Genomic DNA, 17,627 nt, shown 5'->3' with positions numbered 1-17,627 from the left:
GAGCTCCGAGCCCCAAGCAGACAGACATCCAGGACACACCTCTTGAGGTCTGGACCCTGCCCTGTCCTGCCCTGTCATCGGGGTGCTCACATTTCCGTCCTATGAGGCAGCCCTCTTTACAGCAACTGTGGATCAGCCCATCTGATCTGAACCCATTTCACTCTGTAGAGCTAGGGGGCCGCCCAGGGAGCACAGGGCCACTCTACAACAGGGCTTTCCCAAGTTCATCACCACCTGCCCCGCTAGCCTGTCCAGGGGTTAAGGACCAGTTACAGGTCATTTATTTAATAAACAGTTTATACAAAGCTTCTGGAGAAGGAAAGGGCAACCCACTGCAGTATTCATGCCTGGAGAATTCCATGGACAGAGGAGCCTGGCGGGCTACAGAGTCCATGGGGTTGCAAACAGTCGGACATGACTAACACTTTCACTTTCACTTTTATACAAAGTTTAATACGTGCCAGGCCAAAAAACCAACCACTTTACAAACATTGCCTTATTTAATCTTCACATCAACCATATGGGCTTGGCACTATTATTATTATTGCCCCCATTCATGAGAGGGAGAAATAAGAGACTCCCCTGGTGGTCCAGTGGTTACAACTCTGTGCTTCTTACTGCAGGGGACACAGGTTCAATCCCTGGTCAGGGAGCAAAGATCCTGCACGCTGCTAGGCAAGGCCAAAAAAAAAAAGGGTGGAAAACAAGACACACTGAAGTCTGGAACTCGCCCCAGGCCACATAGCTGATGAGAAGCAGAAAGAGCAGGCCAGCTGTGAACCTGTACAGTCCAAAACACTGGCCACGGTCACGTGTGGCTGCCGGGCACTTGAAAAGTGGCTGGTGCGACAGATATGCTGATAAGTATAAAACACAGGCTGGATCTCCAACCCTTTGTATAAGAAGCAACGTAAACAATCTCATTATATTGTTTCACTATTGATTACACGGTAAGTAGTAATATTTCAGACACAGTAGCCTAATAATATATTATTAACACTCATTTGGTCAGTTTCTTTTCGCTTCTTTAATGTGGCTCCCAGATAACGTACAATTTCACATTCCCATCAGACGGCACGGCTCTGCAGTCTGCTTATGGCCGCTACCCCACGCCCAGGCATCTTCCCCAGGCCCAGCCTCGGGGGCAGCCTGTCCCTGACACCTGTCCACTCAGCTTGCACAGGGTGATGGAGGGCCAGGCGGCGCCACCACGTCTCCCTCCTCGGACACTGCCCTTCCCCCCATCTCTCAGCTTCTCCTCCAGCATTACCTCCTTCTAGCAGGATGGATTTTTCAGAAAAGTTCAAGTGGGAAATACTCCCCACCCTACTGGTGGAGAAACTGAAGCCAGGACCACATGGTGGAGGTGCGATCCCAGAGGTCATTGATGCTATCTCCCAGCCAGAGCAGAGACCTCCTGTGAAGCATCCCGAACACATTCTTCATAGAAATAGAGACTGGATGCGGTTCCGCCTGGTCCTCCCTCCTCAAATGGACCATAGATCAGACGGAGGGGTCTGCTGTTCCCGAAAAGAGGGCTGCCTCCTGGGAGAGAAATGCCAGCAGCCACCCTTGCTCCATCCTCGGCTGAGACAACCACAACTCAGTGCTCCCTAGGTCTGGTGTATCCACCCTCCAAAACCAGAAGAGGTTCCCAGTGTGGCCAGAGCACCGCCATGGACTCAGCCCTCCTGACGCAGCCCCCTTCCACACCACCGGCTCTGCAGCGGAGAGCCAGATGGACCTGGGTACATACTCCAGCCCCACATTAATCTCCATGTAACTTCTTCCTCCTCTGTAACCTAAGTTATCTAAGTCACTTCGGTAGTGTCCGACTCTTTGCAACCTCATGGGCTCTAGCCTGCCAGGCCCCTCTGTCCATGGGATTCTCCAGGCAAGAACACTGGAGTGGGTTGCCATTCTTTTCTCCAGGGGATCTTCCTGACCCAGGGATCAAACCCACATCTCCTGCATTAGCAGGCGGATTCTTTACTACTGAGCCACCTGGGAAGTCTCCTCTGTAAAGTAGAGGCTAAAAAAACAACACAAAACCTATGTCACAGAGCCGCTACAAAGCTTAAATGAGAGATTCCGAGGGAGATGCTTAGAATACTGCCTGGCATCCAGTAGGCACTTAATAAATGCTCATTTCCCTTCCCCTTCCTTCATCAACCAAAAACCTCAAGATTTTTCTCCTCACAAGAATTGACAGTGAGTTCCTATTCTATATAATTGATGTTCTGAACTTAAACACCGATTTTACAAGTAAACTTTTTAGATTTCATCTTCAGATAGGAAAACACGCTAGATGTCAAGCAATTTTGAATCAGTTAAACATTGAAGACAGTTTTTAAAAGTCCAGTAGGGCACAGTTAAATAACTTGTCATATGGCACAATATTGTTTGGGGCTTCCTAGCTGGCCCTAGTGGTAAAGAACCCACCTGCCAACACGGGAGACTCAGGTTCAATCCCTGGGTCAGGAAGATCCCCTGAAGAAGGGAATGGCTACCCACTCCAGGATTCTTGCCTGGAGAATCCCAGGGACGGAGGAGCCTGGTGGGCTACAGTTCAAAGGGTCACAAAGAGTCGGACACAACTTAGCGTCTGAGCACATGGTATTCAGTAGCTTAAAAAAAAAAAAAAAAAAAGAATAGAGTATAACTGCAATTATGCTAAAATATGCAGATTTGCATGAACACAAATTTGTAGGGACATATACCAAAATACCAACGGTACTCATCCCTAAGTTGTGGTCCTAGGTACTATTTTATTTTCCCCTTTATGTATTTATTCCTGGTGTTCTATAATGAGTATGTATTTATTTTAACTGAAAAAAATTTTTTTTTATTTCAGAGGTCTGCATAACCTCAGCCTCCTAGTCAATTGAGATGATTCTGAATCCTGGTTCCGTCATCCTATGTGCTTGTTATCCTGAACACCCACAGAACTGATAAGAGGACAAAGACAAGAAAAAAAAGAGTCCTGTGACACATCACTAGAGACCTCGCCCCAGGGTGACAAGAGGTCGTACCAGGACCCAGGGCATCTTTCGGTCAGCTCCAAATCCCTCTTACGGCTCTTATCAGCCAGAACACACACAATTCTCTTGAACCCAAGAAAATCCTAGACCCAAATTAGATTCTTTTCCCATGACTTGGTGAGTGAACACACGCTGGCTGCTAGCTCCCTCAGATTCATTTCTGAAACCCCCTTAGACCAAATGTTCAAACATCTGACCTGGAATTTGGCAAAGGAGCCATAAGAAGCTCATCAACTAGTCTTGCCCTCTGTGTGTGTGTTAGGCACTCAGTCGTGTCCAATTCTTTGCCATCCCATGGACTGTAGTCCGCCAGGCTCCTCTGTCCATGGGATTCTCCAGGCAATAATACTAGAGTGGGTTGCCACTTCCCCCTCTGGGAATCTTTCCAACCCAAGGATAGAACCTGTGTCTCCTGCATTGGCAGGCAGATTCTTTCCCTTCTGAGCTACCTGTGAAGCCTTGCCCCCTTGAAGGGTTGAACCAGAACAACGTGGGTTGCTCTGCCATGCTCACCTCCTCCCACTGGTTGGGGCTCCTCCCAGAGTCCAGAGGCTTCTTTCAGGTCCCTAGAACCCGATCTGTGAGTACTGGCCACATGAACTAAGGAAAACCAAGTGGTCTGACTCACTTCTCCCAAAGCCGCCTTTGCTCTCTCCCAGGTCGGCTCTGCTCTTACAAAGATGAAGGCAAGATAAGGGTGCTTCATCTCCCAGAACATTTCGCCACCTGCTCTGGGTAGGCTCTCCCTCTGCCTGTCCTGGTCAGAATAATCCCTCTCTGTCATCCAGCTGACCCAGACCGGTTGCCTCCCGACCCAGACCTCTGCCCACTGCCCAGTCAACGATTACTCAAGGCTCAACGCCAAGATGGCTGTCAGCCAGGAAGAAACAAGACTGGCCTTTTATCCCAGCCAGGCCCATTCACGCAGACATCCCATCCAGGGAGCTGGCAGGAAGGGAGGACCGTGGTTCTGGTGGGAGTGAGCCAGGCTGGCAGACCCCAGGGACACCTCTGCTGAAAAGGAGACCTCTACTGAGCAGAAGGTTCAGCCAGAGTGGGCTTCAGCGGCCCAGATCTCTGAGTCAACAGCCCCTGCAGAGGAGAGACCCACCCTGGGTGTCAGCGGCCCCGCCCCAGTGCCCTCTGCCCTGCCCCCAACACCCTGCCTTTCCTCCAGGCCGGATGTGTATCCCCTCCCCCACGACAGTCACCCAGCCTCAGCACAGCTCCATTTCCTGCCCCTGGTGACTCTTCTGAAGTCCATTGTTCCCATGAAGTTTGGGTCAAAGGAAGCCGTGTCCCACCCATGGGGGCCCGCCCACCATGGGGGCCGCCCACCCTCAGCAGGACGCACAGCAGGGAGCCGGGCCCATCCCCCTGATGGGCGAAAGGCCGGAGGCTGTGGGCACCCTGGGGAGAAAGGGGCTGCAGTTCCAGTGGAAATGTTCCCAAAGGGCCAGTCGCAACACTCCGGGACCACATCTGGCAGGAGGCGGCTGCTGTTCAGTCACCAATTCGAGTCCAACTCTTTGTGACCCCAGGGACTGCAGCACGCCAGGTTTCCCTGCCCTTCACCAGCTCCAGGAGTTTGCTCAAACTCATGTCCGTGGAGTCGGTGATGCTAACTAAGCCCCTTCGTGGAATACAGCCTTGTCATGGCGAAGGGGTTTACATAACTCAATGAAGCTATGGGCCATGCCATGCAGGGCCACCCAAGACAGACGGGTCATAGTAGAGAGTTTTGACAAATCGTGGTCCACTGGAGGAGGGAATGGCAAACCTCTCCAGTATTCTTGCCCCGAGAACCCCATGAACATGAAAAGTATGAGAGGAGATGGCTAGAATCTCCTTACTGTCCGCATGGCAAAACCAGAAACGTAGCAAGAACTGTCATTTCAGGAGAGGTCAAGGCAAAGCTGGAATGAGATCCTCGAGCTGGAGGCTGTGCCAGTGACACAGAGCTGCCCCCACGTCCACCTGGGCCCCGAGCTGGCCACCCCGCCGGGAGGGGGGCCGACAGCAGCTGTTCAGCTACAATTTCAGAGCCTGAAAGGGAGCTGTGGTCCCAACCCCTGCCAGCAGCAGGTCACGGGGGGCAAAGACAGGCCGGCCACCGGGCCCAACCTCGGCGGCAGGAAGGCCAGCACGTCCCCCGCTGCCACGCTCTGTGACAGTCACCCGCACAAGACCGGGACGCAAGTCCAAGCCGGCTGTGCTCTGCATCCCAAGAAACCTGGAAAGACAGGGACGCTTCTCACCTGGCTAAGTGACCTGCAGACCCAGGAGGAGAAAGGAGGGTGCATTTTAAAGACCTCTTGAGGAACTCCCTGGCAGCCCAGTGGTTAAAATCCTGAGCTGCCACCACAGGGAACACGGGTTTGATCCCTGGTCAAGCAACTAAGATCCCACAGGCCACCATTGCGGCAAAATAGGAAAAAAAAAAAAAAAGACCGCTTGAAGGCCCTGCCCCCTTCCAGAGGTCATTCTCAGGTTCCACGGTTCCTAAGGGAGTGTTTCTGCCCAAACAAGCTTATCTGAGCCACAGGATGGGAGACATCCCCAGGTGGACTGCTCCAGACTCCGCACCTGTTAGACCAAGGTGGCCAGTAGTCTGGGCATTGGCACCCAAAGAGCAGGAGAAAGAAGGCATCAGAATGGTCCAGAGTGGAGCTCTAGTCCCAGCTCTGCCACTCACCAGCTGTGTGACCTTAAACAAGTTATGGTCCCACCAGGGCCTTAGTTTCTCATCTTTATATTTATTATTTTTAAAATTTTTATTTAAGTATAGTTGATTTACAACATGATTTGCAATGCTGTGCTAGTTTCAGGTGTATAGCAAAATGATTCAAATATATTTATCAAATATATATATATATGTTTTAGATTCTTTTCCATTATAATTTATTACAAGATATTGAGTAACATTCCCTTTGCTACAGTAGGTACTTGCTTATCTATTCTATACACAGTAGTGTGTATCTGCTAATCTCAAACTCCTAATTTATCCCTCCCCCATTCATTTCCCCTTTGGTGACCATAAGTTTGCTTTCTATGTCTGTGACTCTATTTCTGTTTTGTAAATGAGTTCTTTTCTACCATTTTTTTAGATTCCATGTGTAAGTGGTATCATACAGTATTTGTCTTTGTCTGACCTACTTCACTCAGTATAAAATGTCTAAGTTCATCCACGTTGCTGCAAATGGCATTATTTCATACTTTATACTTTTTATGGCCAAGTAATATTCCATTGTGTATATATACCACATCTTCCTTATCCATTGATCCATCGATGGACATTTAAGTTGCTTCCATGTCTTGGCTATTGTAATTAGTGCTGCTATGAACATAGGGGTACATGTATCTTTTCTGATTATAGTTTTCTCCGGACATATGCCCAGGAGTGAGATAGCTGGATCATATACTAGCTCTAGTTTTAGTTTTTTTAAGGAATCTCTGTACTCTTCTCCATAGTGAGTGCTTCCCGTTTTTAAAATGAGGGGGTTCGGTGCTGACATTAGAATTCTTTCATGTTTAGCAAGTTCACCCTGGGTCAAGGCAAAACTGGAATCTGAACTTAGGAGCTGGAGACCCGGTGCTCTTCTGTGACAAAGCCCAAACCCTGTCTCCACCTGGGCCGCTAGCTATCCAGGTTCCCAAGCTCAAGATAGGAAACCTGTAGGGTTCAGCGTACGTTAACACTAGATCCATTTGCTAAATAAACATGAATGACAGGGCACGGTTTAGCAAAGGTGTTCAGGAAGTTTCCTGGATAAAGGGGTTCTATGCTGAAACAGGCTTAGGAAACACTGGTTGCTCCTGCACTGTGCAACTTGCTTTGCAAACACTGAATTTTCACGACAAAAACTTCTTGGATAGATGTTAATTACCCCTCCCACATTACTCATCAGGAAACTGAGCCAGAAGCCTGAAAGGTAGTAACTGTCAGCATTTATACCCTGCTATGTCTGACCCCAAACCTGAGCCCTTTCTACTGCACCTATAGACCAGACACCCTCGAAGCCCCACCCACACACCTGGCCTGAGCAGATGAAGGAGGAGGTGGCTCCCAGCAGAACATCTACATCCTCAGGGTGGATGGAGGACCAGTGGGAGTCCCCACCCCTGAGGACATCTCGGCCCTTCCTTGCAAGAAGCCCTGAACCTTATGTCCACAGCATCTTGTCATGGGATGAAGAGATAACTCAAGGATTAGTCTATGCCCCCACCCTCCTCACATGCTGTCAGTCTCAAACTTCTGCCCATCTCCTGGGCACTGGGGCTCTCGCCCACCCAGTTTCCCCCTCTGAAATGTTTCCAGTGGTAAAACTCCAAAGGGAGAGAAAACAGAAAGCAAAGCAGAAAGGAAGAGGTGGGGAAAGAGAGCTATCCAGAAGGGTCTCCCCACAGGTCAACCTGGTGAATCAGAGGCAGCCTTCCCTCCTAAGCTGGCAGGAAAACATCCTCACGACATCCAAGCACCTGGTGGTCCAGTCAGTCATCAAGAATGGGGGTCTTTCCATTTGACTACCAGGCGGCTCCAAGGAGAGCTGGACCAGTAGTTCAATTTTCCCCTGTCCTTGGGGCCAACTTTAAAAGTACTGTCTAGACAAATACTATATGATATCACTCACATGTGGAACCTAAAAAATACAACAAACTAGTGAATATAACATAGGACTCACACATATAGAGAGCCGACTAGTGGTTACCGGTGGGGGAGTGGTGGGTGGAAGGAGCAAGCTAGGGGTGGGGGAAGGGCAGGTACAAACTACTGAGTGTCAGACAGGTACAAACTCAACGATGAACTGTAGAACATGGGGAGTATAGCCAGTATTTTGTTGTAACTGCAAATGGAAAGTAACTTTTACTAATTGTTTTTTTTTTAATTTTTAATTAAAAAAAATAAAAGCACTACCTACACAAATCTCAAGATGCAAAATGAGCTCTTTCTGGGGGGAGGGTGTCCAACCCCTCCCACAAACATGCCCAAGTCTCACTATCAACAGCCCACCCCATCACCAAAAGGCAAGAATCTCAGCTTCACTAAACTTTCTACCAATGTGTTCCCTAACCTCTTCCAGGCAAGAACAAAACCGACCTCCCCAAAAGACAGCTGCCTGCGAGAGGCAGGTGTGCACAGCTTCCCTCCAGCTCCGCGGGGTCCAGGGCAAATGAAGACTTGGGGGCCACACAGCCCCACAGCCACCACCGGAGACTCGGTGTCCTGCCCCTGCTCCTGCAGGCAGGGAGGACCGTCCGGCCCAGGAACAACATCCTCAGGGGGAAACACACACTGAGAGACGTGGCATCTCGCTAGTCCTCCAAGACACTCAGCTTACAGACAAACAGCACTTTTCTGGGGTGGAAAGGCGCTCCCGTTCAACACAAACAAACATGCCTCGTGGAAGGTAGGTGAGTCATCGGTGAGCAGGTATCACCCTCAGACACCCGGAGCTAAGGAGGCGGCACAGTCACAGGCCACGTGAACTCATCACTGACCTGCCAGGTCTGGCCCCGAACCTCCTCTCCCCTCGACCCACAAGTGCACGGAGGCGCGAGTCCCGGGTCTCCTCGCCTTTCGGGGAAACGTTCGCTTGGGGCTGTGGAGCTCTGCTTCCCAGACTCACTGGCCCCCAGCATGGAACGCACCACGCTTCTCAAGCCCTGGGAAATGGGGACCTTTGGCGGAGGTCCTCTCCGGTCTCGCAAAGCCTCGGCACTTGAAATCGCCAGGACACCCTTTCCAAGCCCGAGAGGCGCCCAGCAGAAGAGAGGCGCGGGCGCTGGGTCTCTTTTCGGCCGCCGGCGACCTGGGCTTGGCCTCCAGCCTTTTCGGCTCCGCGCGCTCCCCTTACCGCTGGCTCTGGCGCCCACCCCAGCCTCCCGGTTCGCGCGCCTCCACGTGCCCGGCTCGCTCCCAAGTCAGATCCCGGGTGAGAGCTCCTCCCGCGCCGCCGTCTTACCGGTCCCAGGGTGAGGGGAGGTGGGCGGGTACGCGGAGCCAGCCCCGCGGAGTCCGCCGCGGCTCCGCTGAGGTCCGGCGAGGCGGGCGAGGGCGCTGCAGAGACAACGCCGGGTCAGCGAGCGGAGACCCGGGCTCCAGCCCCGGGCCGACCGGCTGGGCGGGGATGAAGGCGGATCGCGGGACGGAGCCGACTCCGCGCGGGCCCAAACCCAGCTCGCCCCGCCCGGCGCGCTGTACTCGGTGCGCGGTGTCCGGTGCGCGGTGTCCAGCGCGCGGTGGCCGGTGCGCGGAGCTGGGCGGAGCAGAGGGAGGAGTTTTCCCAGAAGGGGACTGACGGGAAAGCACGGGCGATCCCTATTCCTGGCGGGGTGAGTCAACGGGAGAGGAAGGGAGCTGGGGGAACAGAGCGCGCGCGGGAGGGCGGAAGGGAGGGAAGCAGGAGAGCGGAGACGGGAGAGGAGGACGGCGGGCCCGGCGCGCAGGTCCCAGGCGGGAGGGAAAGAGCGCCCGCGGCGCGGCCGAGGGGCGCGGCGGCCGGGCCACTCACCTGGGGGACGCGGCCGCGCGGCAGAGCCGGGAGCTGCGGGCTCTCCCCGCCCCCGGCCTGGGGTTTGAAAGGAGGAAGCCTGGAATGCGTGGAATGAGGGCTGGAATGAGATGCGCGCGTTCGAGGGCGGGAGCTGGAGGGAGTGGCGGCCCGGCCCCGGGCCCTCGGGGAGGAGACTGGGACACGGGGAGGGGCTGCTGGCTGGGCGGGCCGGGGGCGGCCGCGGGGACCCTCGGCTGTGACCTCGGCATCCGGCTCCGGTCGGGGCCATCGCCTGGCACACGTGCTTCCCCTTTGATCTCGGCCCCGACTCTCCTCCTCCTCCCCGGGCCCGGGTTCCTGCCCCTCCCGGCCAGTCCCCAGCTCTCAGCCGAGGCCGGAACCCTTCCTCCCGACCCTGCGGGCCGGGCTCTGGCCTGGCGCCCGGCCTCCTGCTCGCCTCTCCCTCCGCGCCGGCCCCGAAAGTCCGGGCAAGGGCGGGCGTCCAGCGCGCGGGCAGCTGCGCCCTTCTTCCCTGTGGCGCCCATCCACCTGGGGCCCCGGTCCGGGCCGCAGGACGCAGGAGCTCCGCGCGCCCACAGGTGCCCTGCCCGCAGGGTCTTTCGGCCGCTCCCCTCCGCCCCGCACCAGCCTGCATCGCTGGGAAGGGTTGCCGGTATGACGGCGTGTGGCTTGGCCGGAGACGCGTCTAACCCTGACCCCACGTCTGTCACTAGCCCACCGGACACTGTGGAACAGCGAAGGATAAGACCTCAGCACATGCCCTCTCAGAGCTTATCATTGAGCTGGGAAGACTCGGTCTATGGTGGAGCATCGCCAGGAAGTGGGGAGTCTGCGTCTTAAATACGCCAGGGTGGGTTTAGCGACTGGGGTTTTTTTGTTGTTGTTGTTTGTTTGTTTGTTTGTTTTGGTGTTTTGGTATTTTGTTTTGTTTTGTTTTAAGTCTTCAGAAGACACTGGCTTGACACAGGGTGCAATCACAGACCTCAGTCACCCTTCTTGCTGGGAGGTTGAAACCAGAGGATTTTTGTCTTTTTCCAAAACTCAGGTCCAACCTCCCTGGAGCCCTATCGCTTAACCCTGAGCTGTAGTGGGTGTCCACATCTTACCTCCCTTACCAAACAGAAACTTCTTTAGAGACAGACTAAATGTCTGACTTATCTTTCACTCAGCTCCAGCTTGGTGCCTGGGATAGATAAGTGCATAATAAATATTAAGTTTAAAATGAAAAAACAGAAACCTATTGCCACAGAGGACCTTGAAAAGAAAGTGCTACAAATGCTGAAGTTACTGCCAAGAGAGGTGTTCCAGTGGTGTGTTTTTTTAATGATTTTATTTCTTTAATTTTGGCTGTGCTGGGTCCACTGCCTGGGCTTTTCTCTACTAACTGTGAGCGGGGGCTCCTCTCTGGTTGCAGTGTGCAGGCTTCTCATTGCAGTGGCTTCCCTTGTTGCGGAGCACGGGCTCTGGGGCTCGGTAGTTGTGGGGTGTGGGCTCTAGAGCACAGGCTCAGTAGTTGTGGCACATGGGCCTTAGTTGCCCCGTGGCATGTGAGATTTTCCTAGATAGTGGATGGAACCCCTGTCTCCTGAATTGATAGGCAAACTCTTTACCACTGAACCACAGGGAAGGCCCCAATGGTGTTTTGAGCATCACAGCATCACTGACAAAGTATCTTGAGGTGGAGACTTTGAAGGAAGCTGGTCTCATTTGCGTATAAATTCTAGTCTGTTTGTTAACTAATGCAACACGTCAGGGCTTGGTCACAGCTTGTCCACATGGGACATGTCTACAGCTCAGGACAACAGGCAGGCACTCAGTGAGGCGTAAACGGTAAGCACTGGCTACTTAGTGTAATAACTATTTGTTATTACAAATATAATAACATTTGAGCTGTAAGCTTTGAGCCCCATAGAGGAACCCAGGGGAAGGCTCAGAAAATCCAAGCTATAGAGGTGACTTGTGACCTAGATCTTGAAGGATAAATGAGAGCTTGCTGAATTGAGTCTAGAAGACTCAGGGAGGCTGGTGGTCTGTACTTGGGTGTGGGGGTGGGAGGGTGCGGGGGGACGGTGCGGGGAGGAGGGAAGAGGTTAGGAAAAGTCTGGTGAACAGGAGTGGCTGCAGAACAGAAGGCAGAGAGGATGGATTGCAACAGCAGGGCCAGCTGTGTTGTTTGGTATTGTTTCCATTCCAAAGCTTTTTAACCCATATTATGTGCGCTCAGTTGCTTTGGTTGTGTCTGACTCTTTGCGATCCTATGGACTGATGCCCATCAGGCTCCTCCGTCCAAGGGATTCTCTAGGCAAGAATACTGGAGATGCCCCTCCAGGGCATCTTCCCAACCCAGGGATTGAAACTCCTGGGTTTCCCGCATTGCAGGCAGATTCTTTACAGCTGAACCACTGTGTTAATAAATTTTTTCCAACCCATATTATGGTCATAGTTAAATTATCCATATGATACTGTGTTAAACAAACTCAGCCACGCCCATGTGATAGTATTCTTTAAATAAGATATTTTAAAATAAACCAGACAAACGTTCTTGATATAATAAGTGGAAAAGCGGATTTTAAAAAAATAGTGTATATAGGATGATCCTGGGTTTTTTTAATTTTTTACTTTATATTGGAGTATAGATGATTTACAGTGTTATGTCCTGTTTTTGAAAAATAAATTGAACAGTATTTTCAAGTGATTATCTCTGACAGATTGAGTATTAAGGGGCTTTCTTTGTCATTTTTGTTATTATTTATAACAAACGTACTTCTTTTATAATGGAGGGGTAGTGGGTGAGATGTGACTGGAACGACTGGATTAATAGCCTAATATGAAGCTGACTAGGGCAGAATCAAGAGAAGATTACTGCCTAGTCTTTAGGTCAGAGAACAATGCACTACTTGAGAGATGCCCCTAAAGCATGCCCCCTCACCCTCGGCTTAAAAGTAGGATGCTGCTGACTTGGTGCTGGGGTGTGAGCACTGTGACTCTGGGTCCTTTGCTTTTTTAAAAGTGTTTAGTTATTCGTCTGCACCCAGTCTTTGGTGCAGCACGTGGATCTTTAGTTGTGGTGTATAGGATCTAGTTCTCTGACCAGGGTTCGAACCCGGGCCCCCTGCATTGGGAGCAGAGAGTCTTAGGACCCCCAGGGCAGTCCGAACCCACTATCCTGTATTTCCTTTGCTTTTTTTCCTTAAGAAGACTCTTCACTCCATACCACCTCAACTGCATTGTGTGTTGAAGGACAAAACAGTCTGACTTTTATCAAAGCTGGAGGCTTTCTTTTCCTCTACAGAATAAAAGCAGTCTGTAATTTGAAAAGCATAGTATTAGTCCTGTTATCTCTTCATCAAAGAGAAATGTGGACAAGCTAGACTCCAGATCTACCATGGAGGAGACAGTATGTGCCAGGGGCTGACTTGTGCTTCCCCCCCCCACCCCCGCCCCAACCCCCAATCCATCTGTTGAAGTCTTAATCCTCAATACATCAGAATGGGATTGGATATGAAGACATCTTTAAAGAGGTGATTAGGTCTTTAGGTTGGCCTAATCCAACTTGCCTGGATCAGGGCCCTTCCTAATCTTCCTTGTAAGAAGAGATTAGGATGAAGACTTCTCACAGAGGAAGGACCACGTGAGGACACGGAGAGAAGATCCATCTCTAAACCAAGGAGAGGGGCCCCGGGAGAAACCAAGCCTGCCTACACCTTGACCTTGAACTTGCATCCTCCACAACCGTGAGGGATAAATTTCTGTGTAAGCCACCCCATCTGTGGTACTTTGTTACGGCAGCCCATGCAAACGAATGCGGTATCCAGACTGAAACAAGATGCTTGGTTTCTGGAGCCCAGAGGTGAAGCTTTCTCCACACAGTTCTTCAGAAGTTTCTCTGAGGGTCCCAGAGCATCATTAGGATTCAATATTCAGGAGCTTCCTGGAGAAAAACTCAAAAGGAAGGAAAGACTTCCTCCAGCCTTACTGTTAAGAGTTTCATTTTCAGTGACTCTGATATTTTGAAAATGAAAGGCAACAGAAGTCACATATTATGTGGTTACTGGGGAGTTTGAACAATAACAGTTCCGCCGAGACTAATTATGACCCTGGGGACAATTAGGAGTCTGAGCCTCAGTCTCCGGTCACTCGGGTTTCCATCCCACAATGACTGAGCGTGGATGAGGTCCTTGGCACTGCACCAGGTGGGCACTAGTGATGAACAGATGCCACAGCCCTGCCCTGCAAGCTGCTGACATCCTCCTGGGGAGCTGGACAAGCACCACTTCCACTGGGAGGACACCTGGTGAGAAGAGGTTACATTTTCAGAACCCAAGGTTGAAATTTCTGTGAACCCACATTCTCCGACAGAACATTCGAGAATGATGAAGTGTTCTTTATCCACACTGTCCAGTATCGTAGGCATGAGCCACGTTTGGCTACTGAGCCCTTGAAATGTAACTAGTTGACTAAATTTTAATTTGAATAGTTCCATGCGACTAGCAGTGACAGAAAGCACAGCTGGGGACCATCCAAAAGGAGATGCTCAACCGGCAGGTAGATGACACCTGCAGAGCCAAGGCGAGAACTCAGGACTGTGGGAGATGCCAAGCGTAGTACTGCCAGGGGAGTTAGTGAGTTACTTATTACAGTAAATAACAGGTCCCTGCAATACTGTTTATGCTCAAAACACGCTGATACAACTTCTCAATGCTCAAATTGTACACGCATGGGGGAATAGTTAAAAACATTATGGTACTTCCCTGAGTGAATGAAATACTGTAGCGTATAAACAGGTACATGTACATATCAGAGACACTGCAGGCTTAGTCCCAGACCACTGCAATGAGACAGATATCAAAATAAAGTGAGCCACACAAATATGGAGCTTTCTCAGTACATACGGTAAAAGTTATGTTTATGCTATACAGTAGCCTGGTAACTACGCTGTGCAACAGCATGATGTCTAAAAAACAATGCTCATACTTTGATTTTAAATATTTTATTGTTAAATGATAATCGGCATCTGACAACACAAGGTTGCCACAAACCTTCAATTTGTGTGAAAAAACAAAAACACAAAAACGGTGTCAAAAAAAAGGTGTCAACAAAGCATAATAAAGCAGTAAAATGAGTTATGCTTCTATAAGGAAGGACTGTATTTATTGATGTGGAAACATCTCTAGGATATATTAAATGAAAAAAAACAAGCTACTGAACCAAGCCCTGATGATGGGAAAGATTGAAGGCAGGAGGAGAAGGGGACAGAGAATGAGATGGTTGGATGGCATCACCAGCTCGATGAACGAGTTTGAGCAAGCTCCAGGAGTTGGTGATGGACAGGGAAGCCTGACATGCTGTACTAGTCCATGGGGTCGCTAAGAATTGGACATGACTGAGCTACTGAACTGAACTAAACTGAACCAAGTATGTAACATGCTACCTTTTGTGCACAAAGATTGGGAGATTACAAATACATTTTTATTTTTGCATGAAGATACACTGGAAACTAAAATTGGTCAACTGTGAGAGTACGACCGAGCAAGAGAAACAGAAGAAGGGGACAGGTACAAGAGGAGGCTTTACTTGTATAAACATTTTTTGAACCACATGAAATCATTACTATTTAAAATTTGTATCCATATGTGACACAGGATAACATTAGACTGACCAAAGGCAAAATCAGGACGTATTTCTAAGGGCATCCTTCGATCTTACCCTGATTGAGTCCACACTGGGCATGCATCAGCACCCTAGAAATTCCATCTAGACCCACTCTTCAAAGCTTGATCTAAGTCACAGACCCCTCTGCCTGTCACCCTTCTTTCCTCTCAGACCATCCTTCCTTCCTGACTTCCCTGCCCCCAGACAACGGAAGAAAGGGAACTACTGATTATTCTTGGAGTCCCTGAAAATCACAAGGGACAGAATCTAGGTGGATAGTACTTAACCAGATGTTAAAACCCCAAGGTTTGAGAACCACTAGATTACACCACCATGTGTAATAAAAAGTTGGAACAGACCAGGAAAGTCCCACTTCCACCCTGGCCCCCACCAGCTCTGTCCTCTGCATGGCTCACTCTTCTTGCACCTGGGCTCCTGGGTCTCAGCTTGGCCCCATGCATGGGAGAGTGGGCCTGATAGACAGAAGGACTCAGCAGAAGACCATGGAGGCCTGCTTTGTATTTGAAATATTGCAGAAACTTGCATTAATCTCAGGGCTTTTTTTTTTTTTTTGGCATAGGATGTTCCTTCAAGCAGGAGAAAGTGAAAGTGTTAGTTGCTCAGTCGTGTCCGACTCTTTCCGACCCCGTGGACTGTAGCCTGCCAGGCTCCTCTGTCCATGGAATTTTCCAGGTAAGAATACTGAGAGAGGGGTACAAAGTCAGGAAGGCAAGGTAAGCTCAGGCCTGAGACCACAATAGCTCCCTAGTTAAGTCATGCTGTTTTCCTTTCCTTGGACCATAGTCCCTGAAAAATTTTATGAACACTTATAAACCATTTTGCGTAACTGCATGGTTAAAAAAAAAGTCAACTGAGATGCATTATTCCATTTGTAAAAAGACACTAGTAAAAATTATAACATTGCTATCTACCTAGGCATTTGGTGCCGGAGCCCAGGCGTTCTGCCTGGAGTCCCTCCACTGTCTACCCTCCAGAAATGCTACTGTCCCCAGAGCTTCTAGAGTCGTGTTGATGCCGGAGCACAGAGTGAGCCCAGTGAGCCCAGTGAGTGAGCCTAGTGAGCACAGGACAATAGACCGTGGAATCTGTGCTCCTCACGTTCGGGCACTTGTAACATGCCCCCTGGGTCAGCAGGTGGTGCTAGGGAGCCGCCCACGGTTTAGGGAGGTGCTGTTGCTCAGACTCTTGGCAGCCCTCTGGACTGTTAACCCACCAGGCTACTTTGTCCATGGTTGCCATTTCCTAATCCAGGGCATCTTCCTGACCCAGGGATGGAGGGTTGGAACCCATGTCTCTTGTCTCCTGAACTGGCGGGCGGATTCTCTACCACTAGTACCACCTGGGAAGCCCAGTGGCTTAGGAGGGCTTGCCTGAAAACGTCACAGACAGTGCCCCTCACCCCCACCCACGCTGGGTTTCTGCAGAGCGGAAGAGCTGTGGGACCTCTAGAGCACACGCTGACCAGGAGAGCAACTAGCCCAGGTGCCCTTGGCCAAGCCATGTGAGGTTGGGGCAAGATCCAGCCAGTCCTGGGCGAGCCGTGCAGGCGGGGTCCACGTGGGGATGTTCAGGAAGATGGAGGCTGGGAAGGGCAGCCTTGACACACGTGGCAGCAATCACCCCGTGCAGAGGGGAGCCAGAGGCTGAGGGGGACAGCTCTCAACACCTGTGGGTCTTCTCCGGGAGCAGGTGTGGCCAGTGGTTGGGAAGTGGCCTCCTCAGCTGCAGGGTCACGCCGTTCCCCAGGTGCGCTCGCCCCAGTCCAGTCTCCCCTCCCCAGGTTTCTCCCACTACAAGCAGTGGAACAGCCAACAGCGGCTGTGCAGGAAGGAGGGAATCAGAGCACACGGCTGCAAACACGCTGTGGGGTCCCGGGCGACTGTGGGTGTGGGCAGGGAGACGGAGGGACCCTGAGGCAACCCCTCAGACTCAGGGTGGGTTCACTTAAGGACAGGAGACCATGTGTGAATAACTCCAACCCCTCAATCTACAGGAGAGGCAAATCCCTGGCAGGAAAAGAGCCAGAACCCAGGGACTCTGCCCCATTTGACCGTTGCTTTATTTCTGCACCCATGATGCTGTCTAAAGGCAGTGAACTGATGCTCGTTCATTTTTCTCACCTACTAACCTTCCACCCAAAAAGAGCCTTTTGTAGAGGGATGGGATGGGGTGGGAGCCGGGAGGGAGGTTCAAGTTCAAGTGGACATATGTATACCTATGGCTGATTCATGCCGATGAATATGACGGAAACCAACATGATACTGTAAAGAAATTATCCCTCAATTAAAAATAAACTTTAAAGAGAGCCGTTTGCAGGCTTGTACAGATGTTTGAAAATCACTTCCTGGTATCTTTCATATCAATGACCATTGATATTATTCTTGGTCACTGAAAAGTG

At 50.8% G+C, this 17,627-nt stretch overlaps 1 protein-coding gene across 5 annotated transcripts in view; it reads right to left on the bottom strand.

Moving 5' to 3' along the window:
* Positions 1 to 9,857, bottom strand: part of TEAD4 (TEA domain transcription factor 4) — a 60,435-nt gene extending 50,578 nt beyond the window's left edge. For 2 of the 5 annotated variants that reach the window (XM_043440355.1, XM_043440356.1), the window contains exons 1-2: positions 9,554 to 9,857; positions 9,005 to 9,099 (exon numbers count right to left, since the gene is read on the bottom strand). In XM_043440355.1, coding sequence (XP_043296290.1) covers positions 9,005 to 9,099; positions 9,554 to 9,804 — 346 coding nt within the window. In that variant the 5' untranslated portion in view covers positions 9,805 to 9,857. The remainder of the gene's footprint in view (positions 1 to 9,004; positions 9,100 to 9,553) is intronic. The other 3 variants (XM_043440352.1, XM_043440353.1, XM_043440354.1) reach the window with 3 other exon arrangements.
* Between the last annotated feature and the right edge of the window lie 7,770 nt (positions 9,858 to 17,627).

Source organism: Cervus canadensis, chromosome 21 (assembly GCF_019320065.1).
Source record: "Cervus canadensis isolate Bull #8, Minnesota chromosome 21, ASM1932006v1, whole genome shotgun sequence".
In the NCBI taxonomy this organism is placed as follows: Eukaryota; Metazoa; Chordata; class Mammalia; order Artiodactyla; family Cervidae; genus Cervus; species Cervus canadensis.
Note: the sequence above shows the minus strand (reverse complement) of the source record. Positions and strands in the feature narration are given on the sequence as shown.